Raw genomic sequence first — 16908 nt, 5'->3', positions numbered from 1 at the left:
CTTTTTTTGGGGATGATGATACTAATCTTTATCAGTGAAGTACTTAGGGTGCGGCTCTCCAAATCTCCTTGGTGTTTTCTCCTTGGTTGCCCTCTGGAAGGTCTTGACAAGCACACTGTCAAACTATCTGCACAAATCCTCAATGCAGCTTGGTGCTTGGACACTGGAAGTGCCTGGAACCCCACACTCAGCAACAACTTCTAACTAAGATTTGGCAGTTGGCATCCAATGAGAAACTGTCTGCTCATCTTAACACATCTTATAAATATACCCAGCTTTGGCATGATTGGCATATTTACAATAGTTCCTCACCCAACAGAGATCCCTCCCAGGGTCTTCTGGATCTAGTCCTTGGCCATATTGTTACTGAGCTCAGATTTTACTGTACATATATTCTTTCGCCTTTGTATATGTTTCTAGCGGCATCAGTGGCCCCTGCAGAATGTTATCAATTTGTATATTTCCAATGTTGCAGAAAATAAAACTAACTTGTTAAAAAAAGGCTAACATTTTATGGACATTTTAGACAAAATTAAGCAGTAAAATAAATAAACACCATAAAGCTTAAAGATGTGTTGACAGGCAAATCAATTAGACAGCTTATAAAGATAGCACACCTTTGTCTAATCACAGAACGATAAATATCCTGTAAATATAATTGCTGTATATATAAATATATATATATATATATATATATATACACACACACAGCATTTTATATATATATATATTTATATATATATATATATATATAAATATCCTGTAAATATAACTGCTGTGTGTGTGTGTATATATATATATATATATATATATATATAATATAGTATATATGTACTTATACTGTAAGTCAGGCTCAGTAGCTGTTTAGATGTGCATGAGAGATATGGATCAGCAATAGCAGTAGTAGTAACAGTAATCTCATACAAGTTACACATTGAACCCTATTTGTACCTCATCTAGCTTGGACTGCTGGCATGGGAAGGAAAAGGTGAACCCAACAGGCAGCTTCTTATCCTTAATCTGCTTCTTTTCCATGAAGTCTCCAAGGCACTCAGCAACATGGTCAAACAGCTAATGAGACAAAGCACATTTATATTGTGATATGCACAATGACAGCTGCCACATGGCAAGTGATCCAGACTCTGTTCCTTCTTTACCAACTAGAAACCTTCTACTTACAGCAGTCATGAATTAGGCCAATATTTCTGGGCTATTGTTATACTGGCTAAGCCTGAAAACCAACTGTACAATAACACTGAGAGACTTCTTGGTTCCAAGTCACCAGAGCTGCTAACCGACAGAAAATGTACTAACAATCAGTTTTCACCCATATTTAAGAAAAAAATTAAGATGAGAGCAATCTGAACCTAGAATAATATACTTTGAATTATCACAGCAATGGCTTAGGTTATATAACATTGTAAGCCCCTTGGTTCAAGCCTGAGCCCGTGCTTTGTAGATTCTGCTCCTACGTCCAGCTTATGATAATTACTAGATGTCGGTAGTGGTATCCAGTCATTAGGTCTACAGTAAAAAGATAGACAATGTTTAGGTAGACAATACAAGTTAGACAGGCAATATGTCGACAGGGTCTGAAGGTCGACACACTAAAGGCCGACTAGTAAGGTCAACAGGGACAGAAGGTCGACAGGGTCATTAGGTCGACACAGAAATGGTCGATGTATTGTTTTTTTGTTAGGGTTAGGCACTTACCAGAGGGTTAGGCATTACTCCGACGGTTAGGGTTTGGCACCAGGAGGGAGGGTTAGGGTTAGAAAAAAAAAATGTGTGGACCATTTCTGTGGTGACCATTTGTATGTCGACCTTCAGACCCTGCCGACCTTCTTACTAGTCGACAGTTAGTGTGTCGACCTTCAGACCCTGTCGACCTATTGCCTGTCTATTTTATATTGTCTACCTTTTTATTGTAGACCTAATAATCCACACCCGTCAGTAGTTATTGTAAATAACTATATGCAGGGTGTAGAGTAGAATTGTTAGTGCTACATAAGCATTAGAATAAAAGACTATACATAATACATTCTTTATAAAACCAATGACAATATTGGAGATGAAACACAATTAGTGGACACAATGGATAGCAGTTACAGTTCTATATCTTGCTAACATTCTCTGCTCTATGGCGCAAGAAGTGCATGGCAGCGCTTTCATCCTATGTGTTTGTACGTTACATTTATATGTATTTCCTTGGCCAGGGCTATCCAACTGGTGGCCCACGGGCCACATGCTCCCACCTAAAGCTTTTTGTGCCCTCTGGGTTCCCTTAATACCCCACAGATTGCTGGATGACATTTTGTTTCAATAGTACTTGGCCTGCACACCTACAATACAGAAACATGAACCTAGCCATGGAATACACAGACAGCACTGGACACTACTCCATTTTAAAACTGTATGAAGTAATAATTTTGTATTTAACTGGAGAAAAAAAAGTGGCTTCATCATCTCACTGAGAACTAAATACGTTAGAGATTGTTTGTTACAGTAAGAACAATTGATAATGTAGTGTACAATGGGCTTGATTCAAATTTATACGGTATTGCAATGCCACAGGAAAGCGGCTGTGTAATACTGTACAACTAATATGCTAATGCCTACAGAAGGCGCCTGAGGGATAAAGACGTTTCCAGCTGGAATGCTGCGTTCGAAGACTTAACAGCGGATCAACAACGCGACCATCGATGCTTCCAGCATTGGCCATCCCGGAAAACAGGAGTGACATGCCCCTATTTCCGGCGCCACCCACTCTTCGCTCCCAATCATGCTGTGGCTTGGGGGCACTGCGTGTGATCACGCAGTACTCGTTCTGTACATGCTCCAAATGCGTCCTGCACATTCGCAGGCAATCCACCATCGCAAATGTATATGAACCATCAGGTTTACGTACGTTATTTCTGTATAAGGCCCAGTGTGTTTATCCACAGAGCACATGCAGGTCTATGCAAATTTGGTTCATTGTCCATCAAGTTCTGGATAATAAATCAGGTTAATTGGGAAAAAGCATACTGATCCGGACAGACCGGTGTCTGTTTACGGTGGGGTAAATGTGTGTGTGCAAGAGATTATACAGTTTTACAGTATTGTATTTAGACATATTTTATATCTATTTATTTATGTGCAGTTTTTGAAGCAGTAATTGTGCATGGAATAAATAGATAAATTGTTACAATTCCTTCACCATCATTCTATAAATTTTTAAGATGTTGAAACAATGACCGAAAAAAAATAGGTTCTCACACTTCACAAAGCATACAGTATCATTCTACAAATGGGATCATACTATTTACACGTCTACACATACTATTGTTCAGCTATAGGGTGACAGGTGCTAGCTACAATGGGCTGTTAATAGATTTACCCTGGTAAAGGACGAACACAAAGGTTAATTGTCAGCTGCAAATTGTTTCTTAAATATTCCTAAAACACCCCCTGTAGTGAGCAATAATAAGCTGTTGTTAGATTGCAGGCATGTATTGCCCCTTAACTGACATCAACAGCCCATAACATCTGTCAGATCGGGTCCCACAATTGCTGCCTGAATGGTCAAGATTTTGTAGGAATTCATCAAAAAATAGACCAGAGAAACTTGATCTACAAGTTTAGTAAATAGCAAAATGCAGTAAGAAATTCAAAACTAGTAGAGATTCCCACCAAGGCCCTGTGTGGAGTTTGTATGTACTCCCTGTGTTTGCATGACTTTCCTTTGGGTACTATGGTTTCCTCTCACACTCCAAAAACATACTAGTAGGCTAATTGGATTGTGACAAAAAATTAACCCTAGCGGGCGGGTGGGAGTGTACATGTGGTAGGGAATATAGGGCCAGATTCAGCAGTGTATGCAATTGCAACTATGTACGCACATCGGTCGATTGTTCAGAACTGCGCATACGTATTCGCCGCACTGCAATTATGCACTCAAATAGGAATCCATCGCAGAGTGAGTGATAGGCTGTGAGTATTTGGGGGTGATGACAGGGGAGTTGTTGGATTTGAACGTCGTTGCATGGGCGTGCATAAATTAGCCACTGCGATTGCATACGTGGCTTGAGGACTCACTGCGTGCGACGAGACTTACAAATTCTGTGGATGGACAGACCTGCTGTGAGAGGCCGATGTGCTTCGATGGTATCGGTGTATACACAGCACTGTAAGGTATTAGGGATGTGAGAAAGCAGTAGTGGGCGTCTCTATGCTGGCAGAGCTGTGGCAGGCATTAGCATATTTTTGCAGCTTCATTGCGTGCGATTACGCAGCTGCAATCGCAGTTGCGATCCGTGCTGAATCAGGCCCATAGATTGTTAGATGCACAGGGGCAGGGACTGGTATGAATGACTAAATAGTCTCTGTAAAGCGCTGCGGAATATGAGTGCACTATATAAAATAAATTTTAATAAATAAATGTCTTGACGTGCTGAGCCCATGTAGGCAGGACACCTTGCAGAAGATCGGAAAACGTTACCCATCTATCAGTCAGCTACAATGAGAGCACTCTCTATGACAGGAAATGCTTAAAGCTAACAGATTACCTTTCGGCACCTTCAAACATAAAAAATAAAATAAAAAACACAACAAAAAAACCCTGAAGCATAAACTTGCAATAGTAATGGCTGCAATATAGGATTGATGTGGAGGTAAACGCTACGACATGCAGTACATGGGTGGGTCACATACATCACATACAGCTGTAAGCCAGTTCTGATGTGTTTCTTTACACTCTTCTTTCCAATAGCATTTGTTGTTTTACAGACTAAATTACAATAACAGGTCTTCTTTGTGTCACAATGTGTGTGAGGGGTCGCTAAACCTTGTACTGGCAGGATGTAATTATAATGTCTCCTGCCTTCTCTGTATATGCTAGTCTCATACTCTTAAGCTGGGTACACACTAGGTTGACGGGTTGGCTGAAGCTATCTGTAAGTGTATACACACTTAACCAATCGTCTGCCTGATGAGCCGGGCATGACAGCTCAACTGGGCAGGTAATTTAATTGCCCGCCCAATTCAGCAGTCAATCACCGCCAGGTCCCTGCAGCCAGTGTGCGGGGCGATCGGAGTGTCGTCCGTACACACCAGCAGATGACTGCTATATCTTTCACATGTATCGGCCATCTGCTGTGCTGCACAGCAGATTGAATATGTCTCAGCGATGCACTATAGATATATGTCACCCATTCAAGAGAACGGCGATATATCTACCAGTGTGTACCCAGCTTTAAAGAGAATGCTTCCTGCAGTCACATTATAGGGGTATATTTATTAAAGTTAGACTTTTTAGAAGTGGAGATTTGCTCATAGCAACCAATCAGATTCTAGCTATTATCTTCTAGAAGGTGCTAGTTATATGTTAAGTAGAATCTCACTGGTTGCTATTGGCAACATCTCCACCTCTAAAAACTCTCACTTTAGTAAATATATCCCTAATAATTTGTCAGTGAAACTGCCTGCAGATTCATTGATTTTGTGTAACATACTAAAGCTTGGTAAACACTATGCAATATATATTATTCGTACAGGCAACGACAGGGACGGACTGGGGCTGTCCATCAGCCCTGGCAGACCGCCATGCTCGCTCAAGAAGGGGGCGTGGTCTTGTTTCAATGGGGGCATGCCACGAGTCACGGGAGCCTGGCCTCGCGGCACGCCCCCTCTCTCTTCCCGGCCCACTGTCACCACCTCTTCCCTCTCCCAGAGCTAATAGCATGTATCCGGCGGCGTGGGATGGAAAGCGGGAGTACTTACACCCTCCTCGAACCGGTCCAGAGACCATTGGCCCTACTGGCAAATGGCCAGCTACATATCGCTAAGTGCATCTGTCCATGTGTACAGATGATAACGAGATATGATAAGAACTTACCTTTGTTATCTCTGTTTCTACGAAGTCCATAGGGTCCACAGGGTTGACCTTGGGGTATAGCTGGATCTGGATCCACGGGCACCACGCAGTTAAAGCTTTCACTGCTCCCAGGATGCACTTGGGTCCGTCCTCCTCTATACCCCGCCCCCTAGCCACAGGCACCTCAGTTGGTAAGCAGCCAAGGCCTAAGGAGGAGACTAAACAGAGAGAAGGAAGACTGGAACACACAAGAAACCATACAAACCGGTGACCAGCCACACAGCCCTTTTGAAGCCAGGTGCGTCAGGGCGGGCGCCCTGTGGACCATATGGACTTCGTAGAAACAGAGATAACAAAGGTAAGTTCTTACCATATCTCTTGTTTTCTACTTCAGGGTCCATAGGGGGTCCACAGGGTTGACCTTGGGGATGTCCCAAAGCAGTTCAACTAAGGGCGGGGACGCTCCTGAGCAGAAAGGAGAATCCTGCGCCCGAAGGATGCATCCTGAGAGGCAAAGGTGTCAAACGCATAAAACCTCAAAAATGTCTGAATGGAAGACCAAGTGGCTGCCTTGCACAGCTGAACAGCGGAGGCACCACGTCTAGCAGCCCAAGAAGGACCCACAGACCGAGTGAAATGAGCCTTAACAGAGACCGGAACAGGTAAAAGTTCCTGTATATAAGCCTCCCTGATAACAGAACAAAGCCAACGGGCTAACGTCTGTTTGTTGGCAGGCCAACGCCTCTTATGAAAACCAAAGAGGACAAACAAGGAATCGGACTTTCTTACAGAAGCCGTCCGATCAACATAAACTCTGTGAGCACGGACAACGTCCAACGAAGCCTCACCAGCTGTAAGATCAGGAGATTGAAAAGCTGGTACCACAAGTTCCTGATTGATGTGGAACTTAGAGACTACTTTAGGCAAAAACTCAGGACGAGTATGAAGCACAGCCCTGTCCTGGTGAAAAATTAGGAAGGGGGGACTACAGGAAAGTGCCCCCAACTCGGATACCCTCCTGGCTGAAGCAATTGCCAGGAGAAACACAGTTTTCAGTGTTAACCACTTGAGGTCAACAGACTCAAGAAGCTCAAAGAGAGGTCCCTGCAGGACCCGAAGAACCACCGCCAAGTCCCATGGAGCCACTGGAGGCACAAAGGGAGGTTGAATCCTAAGCACACCCTGGAAAAAGGTGTGAACATCAGGCAGGGTAGCGATCCGTCGTTGGAACCAAACAGACAGAGCCGATACGTGAACCTTCAGGGAAGCAAGACGTAAGCCCAGGTCAAGACCTGACTGTAGAAATGCCAAAATCCTAGAAACCCTGAACACCTGAGGATCAAAGTTTCTGGACTCACACCACTGAAAGTAAGTGTGCCACACTCTGTGGTAAATCCGTGCCGAGGCAGGCTTACGCGCCGTCAGCATGGTACCGATGACAGAGGTAGAAAAACCCCAGGACCTTAAGACGACTGCCTCAAGAGCCACGCCGTCAAAGACAGCGCGACCCAGATACGGGTAAAGGCAGGGCCCCTGAGACAGCAGGTCCCGATGCTGAGGCAGAAGGAACGGGGCGTCTACGGACAAGCTCCTGAGATCGGAGTACCAAGGACGTCTGGGTCACGCTGGAGCCACCAGCAGAAACGTGCCCCCGTCCTGTTTGATTTTCCAGAGTACCCATGGTAGCAGGGAGATCGGAGGGAACAGGTACGCTAGGTGAAACGTCCATTTCACAGACAGCGCGTCCACTAGGCTTGCGCCTGCATCTCTTGTCCTTGAGCCGTACACGGGCAACTTGCAGTTGTGAAGGGAGGCCATCAGGTCCAACTCCGGCAGTCCCCATTTGTCCACGAGAAGTTGAAACACCTCTGGGTGAAGCGACCATTCCCCTGGAAGCACGTCGTGACGGCTGAGGAAGTCCGCCTCCCAGTTGAGGACCCCCGGGATGAAGACCGCCGAGATTGCCGGAAGGTGGCACTCCGCCCAAGCCAGGATCTGAGACACCTCCGACATCGCAGCTGAACTGCTCTTCCATGAAGAACGGTGCCTGACGACAGTAGAGCACAGTACACCGCCCGTAGCTCTAGAACGTTTATGGGAAGGGCGGCTTCCTCCGCCGACCACCGGCCCTGAAGAGACAACGAGCCGGTCACTGCCCCCCAACCCCGGAGACTGGCATCTGTCGTAAGCAGAACCCAGTCCGGGATCCAAAAGGGGCGACCCTGGACGAGATGAGCTGACTGAAGCCACCACGCCAGAGACCGGCGCACTTCCGGGGACACAACCAGCATCTGGGATCGGATCCGGTGAGGTATCCCATTCCATTCCGATAGAATCTGCCCCTGCAGCGGCCTGGAATGGAACTGGGCAAACTCCACCATGTCGAATGCCGACACCATGGACCCCAGGACTCTCATTGCCGAATGGACCGACACCCTGCCACTGCTCAAGCAACTGTGTATCCTCAGTTGTACTGAGGACACCTTTTCCGGAGTCAAGAAAATCCTTTGTTGACAAGAATCCAGAAGTGCTCCCAGATGGACCATCCGTTGTGATGGGACCAGAGAGGACTTCTTCCAATTTATCAACCACCCGTGTGCTTGAAGACAAGCAATGGTCAGGTGGAGATGTCGAAGAAGCACCTCCGGGGAGCTTGCCAGCAGCAGAAGATCGTCCAGGTACGGCAACAGCCGTATACCCTGACCCCAAAGGTGGGCTGCCATCACCTTGGTGAACACCCTCGGAGCTGTGGCAAGGCCGAAAGGCAACGCCCGAAATTGGTAGTGATGGTTCAGGATAGCAAACCTCAGATACCGCTGATGTGCCGGTGCTATGGGCACATGGAGATAGGCCTCCTGGATATCGAGAGAGACCATATAATCCCCAGGTTCCATCGCCAGAATGATGGAACGTAACATTTCCATCCTGAACCTGGGAACTCCGAGGTATTTGTTCAGAGACTTCAAATTCAGGATAGGGCGATGAGAACCATTGGGTTTCTGCACCAGAAACAGAGTAGAATAGTACCCCGTCCCACACTGAGACTGCAGAATGGGAACAATGACCCCTGCTCGTAGCAAGGATTCTATAGCTACCTGAATCTGGACAGCTTTGGTCTTGTCCAGGGAAGGACTCGTGCAGAAAAACTGGTGGGGGGGGCCTGAACCGAAAAGACAGGGCGTACCCCTGAGAGACTACTTCTCGAACCCAGGCATCCGTGGTGGTATTGTGCCAACACTGGGCGAATTGGAGAAGTCGGCCTCCCACTCTGGGGTCCCCCAGAGAGAGGCCCGTCCCATCAGGCAGCAGGTTTATCCTCCTGCTTGGAAGAAGGGCGCCGAGCACTCCATGCCTGCTTCTTGGGCTTGGGTGCGGCCTTGGTCGCCGAATGTCTCGGGAAGGACTGACCCTTGGCCGTACCCGGAACCCGAAAGGACCGAAAGGCAGAGCTCCTCACTTTAGCCGGTGCAGAGGCCGAAGGGAGGAAAGCCGACTTGGACTTAGCCAAAGTATCAACTATTTTGTCCAAATCCGGACCAAATAGTAATTCTCCATTAAAAGGCAAGGCCTCCAGACCCTTTTTAGAGTCAGCATCAACCCTCCAGGACCTCAGCCACAGGGACCGCCGAGCAGACACCGCTTCAGCCGACACCCTAGAAGTGAGCAGGCTGGCATCCAAAGACGCTTCCCCGATATAGGAAGCTGCATCCCGCATCTGTCCCACTAACGCTCTCTGGATATCCGGAGCATCATCAGGAAAGGTATCTTCCAAGGCATTGGCCCAGGCCTCAATGGCCTTAGCCACCCAGGAGATAGCCATGGACGGGCGAGCCACCACTCCGGAAAGAGAGTAAATGGACTTCAAACAAGTCTCCATCTTCCTGTCCGTGGGATCCTTCAAAGAGGAGATAGACTGCAATGGCAGCGTCGTGCTTTTGATCAAGCGGGTGACGTGGAAATCCACCGCCGGCGGAGTCTCCCATTTCCTGCAATGAGCTTCAGGAAAAGGATAATTTGACGCCAACCTCTTCTGTGGATGGAACCTCTTACTGGGTAATTGCCAGGCCGCCGCCATATGATCCGTTAATTGATCAGACAGGAGAAACACATTCGAACTTACCTTTGCTTTTTTCTTTTTAAATTAGGAAACTACGAACTAGGGGCCGGCGCATCATCCTCTACAAGTAGGATAGCCCGCACCGCCCTAAGGCTGAAACATTAATGGAGGACTTAGCTTCCACCTCCTGCCCCATGGCATCAGAGTCAGAGTCCTCATGGATTTCTCAATCATCTGAGGACACTTCCGAGTCCGACAACTGCGCAGCCAGTGAACTCACAACAGGACGTTTGGGCGTCCTTGGTGGCACATCACTTTGTAACATCGACTGAAACGCCGAGGAGGAGGCCGCCAGACTCTGAACAGCGCTGGAGAGAACATCCACCCAAGGTGGAGGAGCCGTCGGAGTAAAACTCTGAAAAGGCACCACAGACTGTTGTGTCCCTGGAGGAGACTGGACATACACAGGCAGTCCCGAATAAGGACCCACAGTCTGGGCCCCGAGGGGAGACAGCAATAATTGCGGAATACCCGGGAATGGGGGATGGTGGGCTGGGGCAACGCCCTAGAAGGGACCCAAGGAGGGTCCTGTGACACAGGGGGATTGGAGGGGCCCGGTACCAGCTGGCACCGCCCGCACAGACCATCCTGAGATAAGTCCTCCCCATCAACTCCAGCAGCACAGCGTCTGCAGGAAAATAGCACAGGAGCCACAGAGCGCTCAGTCTCCCCATCAGACATGATACAGTAAATGCACAAGAAATACGTATCACCAGAGGAATTACGGTGTTAACACCCGCGCACTCACCAGTACAAACAGCCCAGATATGGTACTGTGTAGCACACAACAGTATGTGACTGACCCCACAAATACGTGATTTATATAAGTGAGAGTATCAGAAAACGCCCTTCCCCCACACACCTGTCGGGCCGTAGGAGAAGGAAAGGGATAGGTATAAGCTGACAGTAATGGAGAATAAGTCACAGACAGGCAGCACTAGCAATAGTCATATACAATGCAGAAAAGTTATACTCACTGCACCTTCCACTACAATCAACCCCCCAGATTCAGTGTCTGGGAGGGCTATAGCGCTGTGTACACTGTCCTTTAGCAGGGGAGAGGTACACAGGGGGACCAGTCCACTTGATACCGCCTGGGAGTCTGCGATGCCTGCCAGTGAAGATGGCCGCCGGAGACCTCAGAGGAGGAGTAGCCGAGAGATCAGAGCAGCTCAGCGACGCCAGACTGCGTGTTGAAAGGTGCGCTGAGCTGAGGGGAGGAGCCGCTAGACAGGGAAGGCTGCCTCCCCTGGCTAGCAATTAACCCCCGGGTTACCGGTCCCGCTTCCAGCCTGTCACCCTGGTGGTCTAGCGGACACGCTGGGTATTCCTCTATAGAGGGGGAGCCCGCCACCGCTGCTAGTGCCTCCAGTCTGTCCCCAGAGACCGGAGGCTCCTGACTGCATATGAAGTATCCGCGGGACGCCGCACGCGGTGACCCGCGGCTTACCTGATCCCCGCCGCTTCCGGCAGCAGTCATGGGAGTCCCCAGAGCCCGGCTAGTACAGACTCTGGGGTCCCGCCGCGATCCCCAGATCTGTACTGGCGTCGCGGCGCCAGCGGGGAGAAGGAGTGGCAGCGTGGACGTCCTAAAGGACAGTCTGATGCTGCCGCTCTAATAGTGTAAAAAAAGAAGAAAAAAATAAAACATTTTCTCTTTAAAATAAAGCTATGGGGCTGCTCCTGCAGCCCCACTGCGACAGGGTGACCCGACTCCGGCCGGGCACCAACTAAAACTGAGGTGCCTGTGGCTCGGGGGCGGGGTGTAGAGAAGGACGGACCCAAGTGCATCCTGGGAGCAGTGAAAGCTTTAACTGCGTGGTGCCCGTGGATCCAGATCCAGCTATACCCCAAGGTCAACCCTGTGGACCCCCTATGGACCCTGAAGTAGAAATATCTGTGCACGACGTAATTCACAAACATATTGCATTGGCCCTGCAGCATAGTCGATGCCGATATATCTTCCAGATATATCTGTACATCTGCCTTTGTGAACAGGTGACCCAACGACCAACCCATATTCAGCCGCAAGAACCACAGACAATGAGGGTACTACCGGTTCCTGTGTCCAGGCATGTCGGGTGGTGGATTGGTAAGTGTGTAGGCACAAATTGGTAGGTCGGTCGGCCCGTCGAGTGGCCAGCTGATCCATCGTTCAGGTGTGTACCCTGCATTAAAATTGAGTTGAAAGGCCACAGAAGGTTGTGATATCAGCAGGGATAGGATGGCAAGATGTGGTACTCGGATGCATGCCCCCATGACCAAGCACTTCATTTTATTTAAGGGCACTGAAAAAACTCTCTGGTTTTATCATGTTACCCACAGTCAGGGCAGTAACTAGGGATGTACGAGCAGTGCAGCCGCACAGAGCACAATGCTCTGTGGGCGGCACCGCTGCTCACCTATGGTCCCTGCATCTGGCTAGCAGGGTGCCTGTAATGGCACCCTGCTGCCAGAATGTCAGTAGCAGTGCCGTCTGGAGCATCCTTAGGACGCTTCATGCGTGCCCACCACTGCCCTTACAGCACCATTGCTGTGATTACCGGCGATTGTGGCCCCGCCCCATCCACGTGACATCATACATACATACTTTATACCTTCCCTGCCTACCACCACTTTATACCTGCCCTGCCTACCACCACTTTATACCTGTCCTGTCTTCCACCACTTTATGCCTGCCCTGCCTACCACCACTTTATATCTGTCCTGTCTTCCACCACTTTATACCTGCCCTGCTTCCACCACTTTATACCTGTCCTGTCTTTCACCACTTTATACCTGCCCTGCCTTCTACAACTTTATACCTGTCCTGTCTTCCACCACTGTAAGCCCGTCCTGCCTTCCACCACTGTATGCCCATCCTGCCTTCCACCATTGTATGCCCGTCCTGCCTTCCACCACTGTATGCCCGTCCTGCCTTCCACCACTGTATGCCCGTCCTGCCTTCCACCACTTTATACCTATCCTGCCTTCCATCAATTTATATCTGTCCTGCCTTCCACCGCTTTATACCAGTCATTCCTACCATAACTTTCTAACTATCAGGCCTACCACCACTTATAACTGTCCTGCCTTCCACCACTTTATACCTGTCCTGCCTACCACCACTTTATACCTGTCCTGCCTTCCACCACTTTATACCTGTCCTGCCTACCACCACTTTACCCTGTCCTGTCTTCCACCACTTTATACCTGTCCTGCCTTCCACCACTTTATAGCTGTCCTGCCTACCACCACTTTATAGCTGTCCTGCCTACCACCACTTTACCCCTGTCCTGCCTACCACCATTTATAACTGTTCTGCCTACCACCACTTCATAACTGTCCTGCCTACCACCACTTTATAACTGTCCTGCCTATCACCACTTTATAACTGTCCTGCCTATCACCACTTTATAACTGTCCTGCCTACCACCACTTTATAACTGTCCTGCTTACCACCACTTATAACTGTCCTGCCTACCACCACTTTATAGCTGTCCTGCCTACCACCACTTTATACCTGTCCTGCTTACTACCACTTATAACTGTCCTGCCTTCCACCACTTTATACCTGTCCTGCCTACCACCACTTTACCCCTGTCCTGCCTACCACCACTTTACCCCTGTCCTGCCTACCACCATTTATAACTGTCCTGCCTACCACCACTTTATAACTGTCCTGCCTACCACCACTTTATAACTGTCCTGCCTACCACCACTTTATAACTGTCCTGGCTATCACCACTTTATAACTGTCCTGCCTACCACCATTTTATACCTATCCTGCCTGCCACCACTTCATAACTTTCATTTCAGTGGAGTGAGTTTTTGCAGCTTACCAATGTACATTATAAAGGGGAACTCATACTTTATTCTCTCTCTGTGTTGGTGTAAAATTCAAGTTTTTTGACATGCCCCCTTGTTCTACAGGGAACATTCCCATACAGTCACCTTCATTTCAAGCACAATACAGACATTGATGGGTAGAAGACTGGTGGAGCACTGGAGTCAAAAAATAGCAGTGACATCCTAAGGTATTTGACATGTGCTATCTAATCAGGGCTTGCACTTGCAGATGGTGGTGGGAGATGTGTGTCATTAGAGAATGCTCTACAGACCCCCCACTCATTAGTAGTGAACTGAAGTTAATAGAGTAGGCAGTGTTGAGTAGATGTGGTTTCATTCCTTCTGTACATGTTCTTTACTAGTCTTATGATAGTGATAGCATACCTTCTAAAGATGCCTACACACATGGCGATGTGCTGCCAATCTGACGATGTGTACGATTTCCCTTGAAACTCCCCTGGCAGCTCTTCGGCAGTCCTGCTCAGGATTTGGCACACGATATGGTGTATGAACAAACGATACATTGTGTATCCTTTCTTTTTGTTCAAAGCATCGTATCCCAGATTGTCAGATCTGTCCTACAGCACGGCAGATCTGAAGATGTGATGTGCGACCAGCGGGGACGCGAATCGGCATAGTGATCGTGAGTGGGGACTCACGATTAGGACATATTTTACACGATCTGTCGTTCCGATGCGTCGGAATCGGCCAGATCGGGTAAAATATCGCCATGTATGTAGGTACCTTAACACCAGTGGGTAACAGGCCTGTAGGCCTAAAGATACTAACTGCAGATTTGCAAAGATCTGAAAGTATCATAGGAAAATGGACTAAGAAGAAGCTGATGTGTGATATGTACAACACAAAATAATAAAAAAATGACTGTTCACCACTAAGCATAAGAAAAAGCACTTACCCTTGTTCCGGTGCCGTGGATGATGTCCTCCGGTGTATCGTAGAACTCACTCTCTATCTGCACCGTCTGTTTCTTCTCATGTGAAACCTTAACCCGCAGAATACGGAAATGTGATCCTCCCAGATCCAGCGCAATTAGATCTCCTTTTTCTGTTAAGAGAAGAATTGTGTATATCATTAGCAGGTCGTGACTACGTGTAGGGTGGATGAGCATTTTTGTGTTACTAAAAGATAGAGAACACAGATCATTGCAGACATTTTTTTCCACTAGTGACACTAAGTAAACACTACAACAGCTTGTGTGCTAAGCATGAATGAGTCCAGAGAGGCACTTTAACTAAACACTAGTTAATTCAAAAGGTAAATATAAAATCACTCTTTCATTTAATGTAGCGAGAGTTCCTAGACTACAAGTACAACGTAACTAAGCAGTACAAGTACTCATAATGGTATAAATAAATAAATAAATAAATAATGGTACAGCGTGCAAATAGGTTTTTATAGGACCACTAAAGACATTTTCTTCTATGCATACCACAAGTTCTATTTCAAAGACTGTAAAAGGAAATCCCATGTACAGAGAGCCACCGAGGATTTGGGGCCTGATTCAGAGTTAGGAGCAATTCAAAAAGGAGCAAAAAATAAATAAATTTGCACCTTGGCAAAACCATGTCACACTGCAGCTGGGGCAGATTTAAAATGTGCAGAGAGATGTATAATTGGGAAGGGTGGTGTTGCAGCTTAGATCTAAATGTCATAGTAAAACAAATTTGCCATGTATTTGTTCACTACATGCAAAAGCAGTCAGTATTTATATATCCTGTATGCAATAAATTAAATGCATGTGCACCCCTGGAATTGTAACATGGTTTGGTCCAGGAGCAATTTGCTGATTTTATGTTCCTATTTTTGGTTTTCTCCTAGTTTAGAATCAGGTCCTAGGTGTTTAACAATGCAAGGGCTAATTTACAATAACAGCACAGACCAGCAGATGACACTAAGGTTAGGAAACTCACAGCTTCGGGTCCGCATGGCATAATGGCAAGTAGACGTAGCTTGTTAAGCACAGGAATGTGTTCCCAAGGGGTATAAGGACTTCAACCTGGTGCACTACTGGTCCCAGGAAGCCATAAACTGATTAGGTGTGCCCATGCTTGTAGAACTACATGCAAAAGTATAATATCGACATAGGGATACACATTTTTGTCACGTGTGTAGTTTAAAAATTATATTTTACACTTAGAAAATGGACCTTGTTTCATACTATAAATGAGTGGATCAGCTGTATGGGGGTCCGATTTCCTATAGTATAGCTGCTTCTCAATTACATTCCTGAAGAAACTGGCCCAAACAAGTCCTTTTATGATTTTTGTATACCTCTTCTCCGTTCACTTATGGCTGAAGACATTAGCATGTGGCTTGCATTACTTCATTCAGCCAAATATTTGTGAGTTGATTGCATTTTATGTTCAGAGGGCCTGATTCAGACCCAGTCGCAAGCACTGAGCGCTCGCAACCAGGTCGATGGTGGCCCACAGTGCATGCGCACGACGGAGCCACTGATGATTAGTACCTGAAGACCTTGGAAGAGATGTATCAAACATCCTAAAGAGGACAAGTGGAGACAATGGCATCACTAGGGGGGTAAGGACTGCATCGGGTGTCACACGAAAATGCGGGTTCCTCCTCAGTGACAGGGAGCCGACCGCTGCACACTAACATCACAGAGTAGCATCCTGCTCCTTGTCACTGAGGAGTTGGCAATGCAGGAAGGGTCTCTGGGGACAGCCCGGCATCCCTGGGAGTGCTGGGCACGCTCCTCGTGTGATGAATGCGGGGGTTGCCGCAAAGCCATGCCCTCTCCCCAGGGGGCCACATCCCCTTTTCAAACGTGTACCGGTGCTGCCACTGAGTGTAGAAGATGCCTATAGCAACCAATCAGCTTCTACCTATCATTTTATAAAATGTACTTTCATAAATGAGAGCTAGAAGCTTATTGTATACTGCTAACTTCACCACTTGTCTTCTTTAGAAGTTCTGATAGAACCTTCAGTTCCTTCTTGCTACTGGTCATTTGCAGCGATGGCTAAGTGGCTCCTACTCCTATGATCAATGACACATTTCCTCTCCAGCAAAGACCTCCTCAAGTGTAAGAATAAATACTGTAAGCACAGTGATAAATGCATCCATAGGT

At 47.3% G+C, this 16908-nt stretch overlaps 1 protein-coding gene across 1 annotated transcript in view; it reads right to left on the bottom strand.

The window, feature by feature from the left end:
* The window catches only part of LOC148542015 (hexokinase-1), a 58208-nt gene that overhangs the window by 20804 nt on the left and 20496 nt on the right, over positions 1-16908 (bottom strand). The window contains exons 3-4 of the mRNA XM_088476116.1: positions 14716-14864; positions 952-1071 (exon numbers count right to left, since the gene is read on the bottom strand). Coding sequence (XP_088332242.1) covers positions 952-1071; positions 14716-14864 — 269 coding nt within the window. The remainder of the gene's footprint in view (positions 1-951; positions 1072-14715; positions 14865-16908) is intronic.

The sequence above is a fragment of the Taudactylus pleione genome, unplaced genomic scaffold (assembly GCF_031769625.1).
Source record: "Taudactylus pleione unplaced genomic scaffold, aTauple2 ptg000016l, whole genome shotgun sequence".
In the NCBI taxonomy this organism is placed as follows: domain Eukaryota; kingdom Metazoa; phylum Chordata; class Amphibia; order Anura; family Myobatrachidae; genus Taudactylus; species Taudactylus pleione.
Note: the sequence above shows the minus strand (reverse complement) of the source record. Positions and strands in the feature narration are given on the sequence as shown.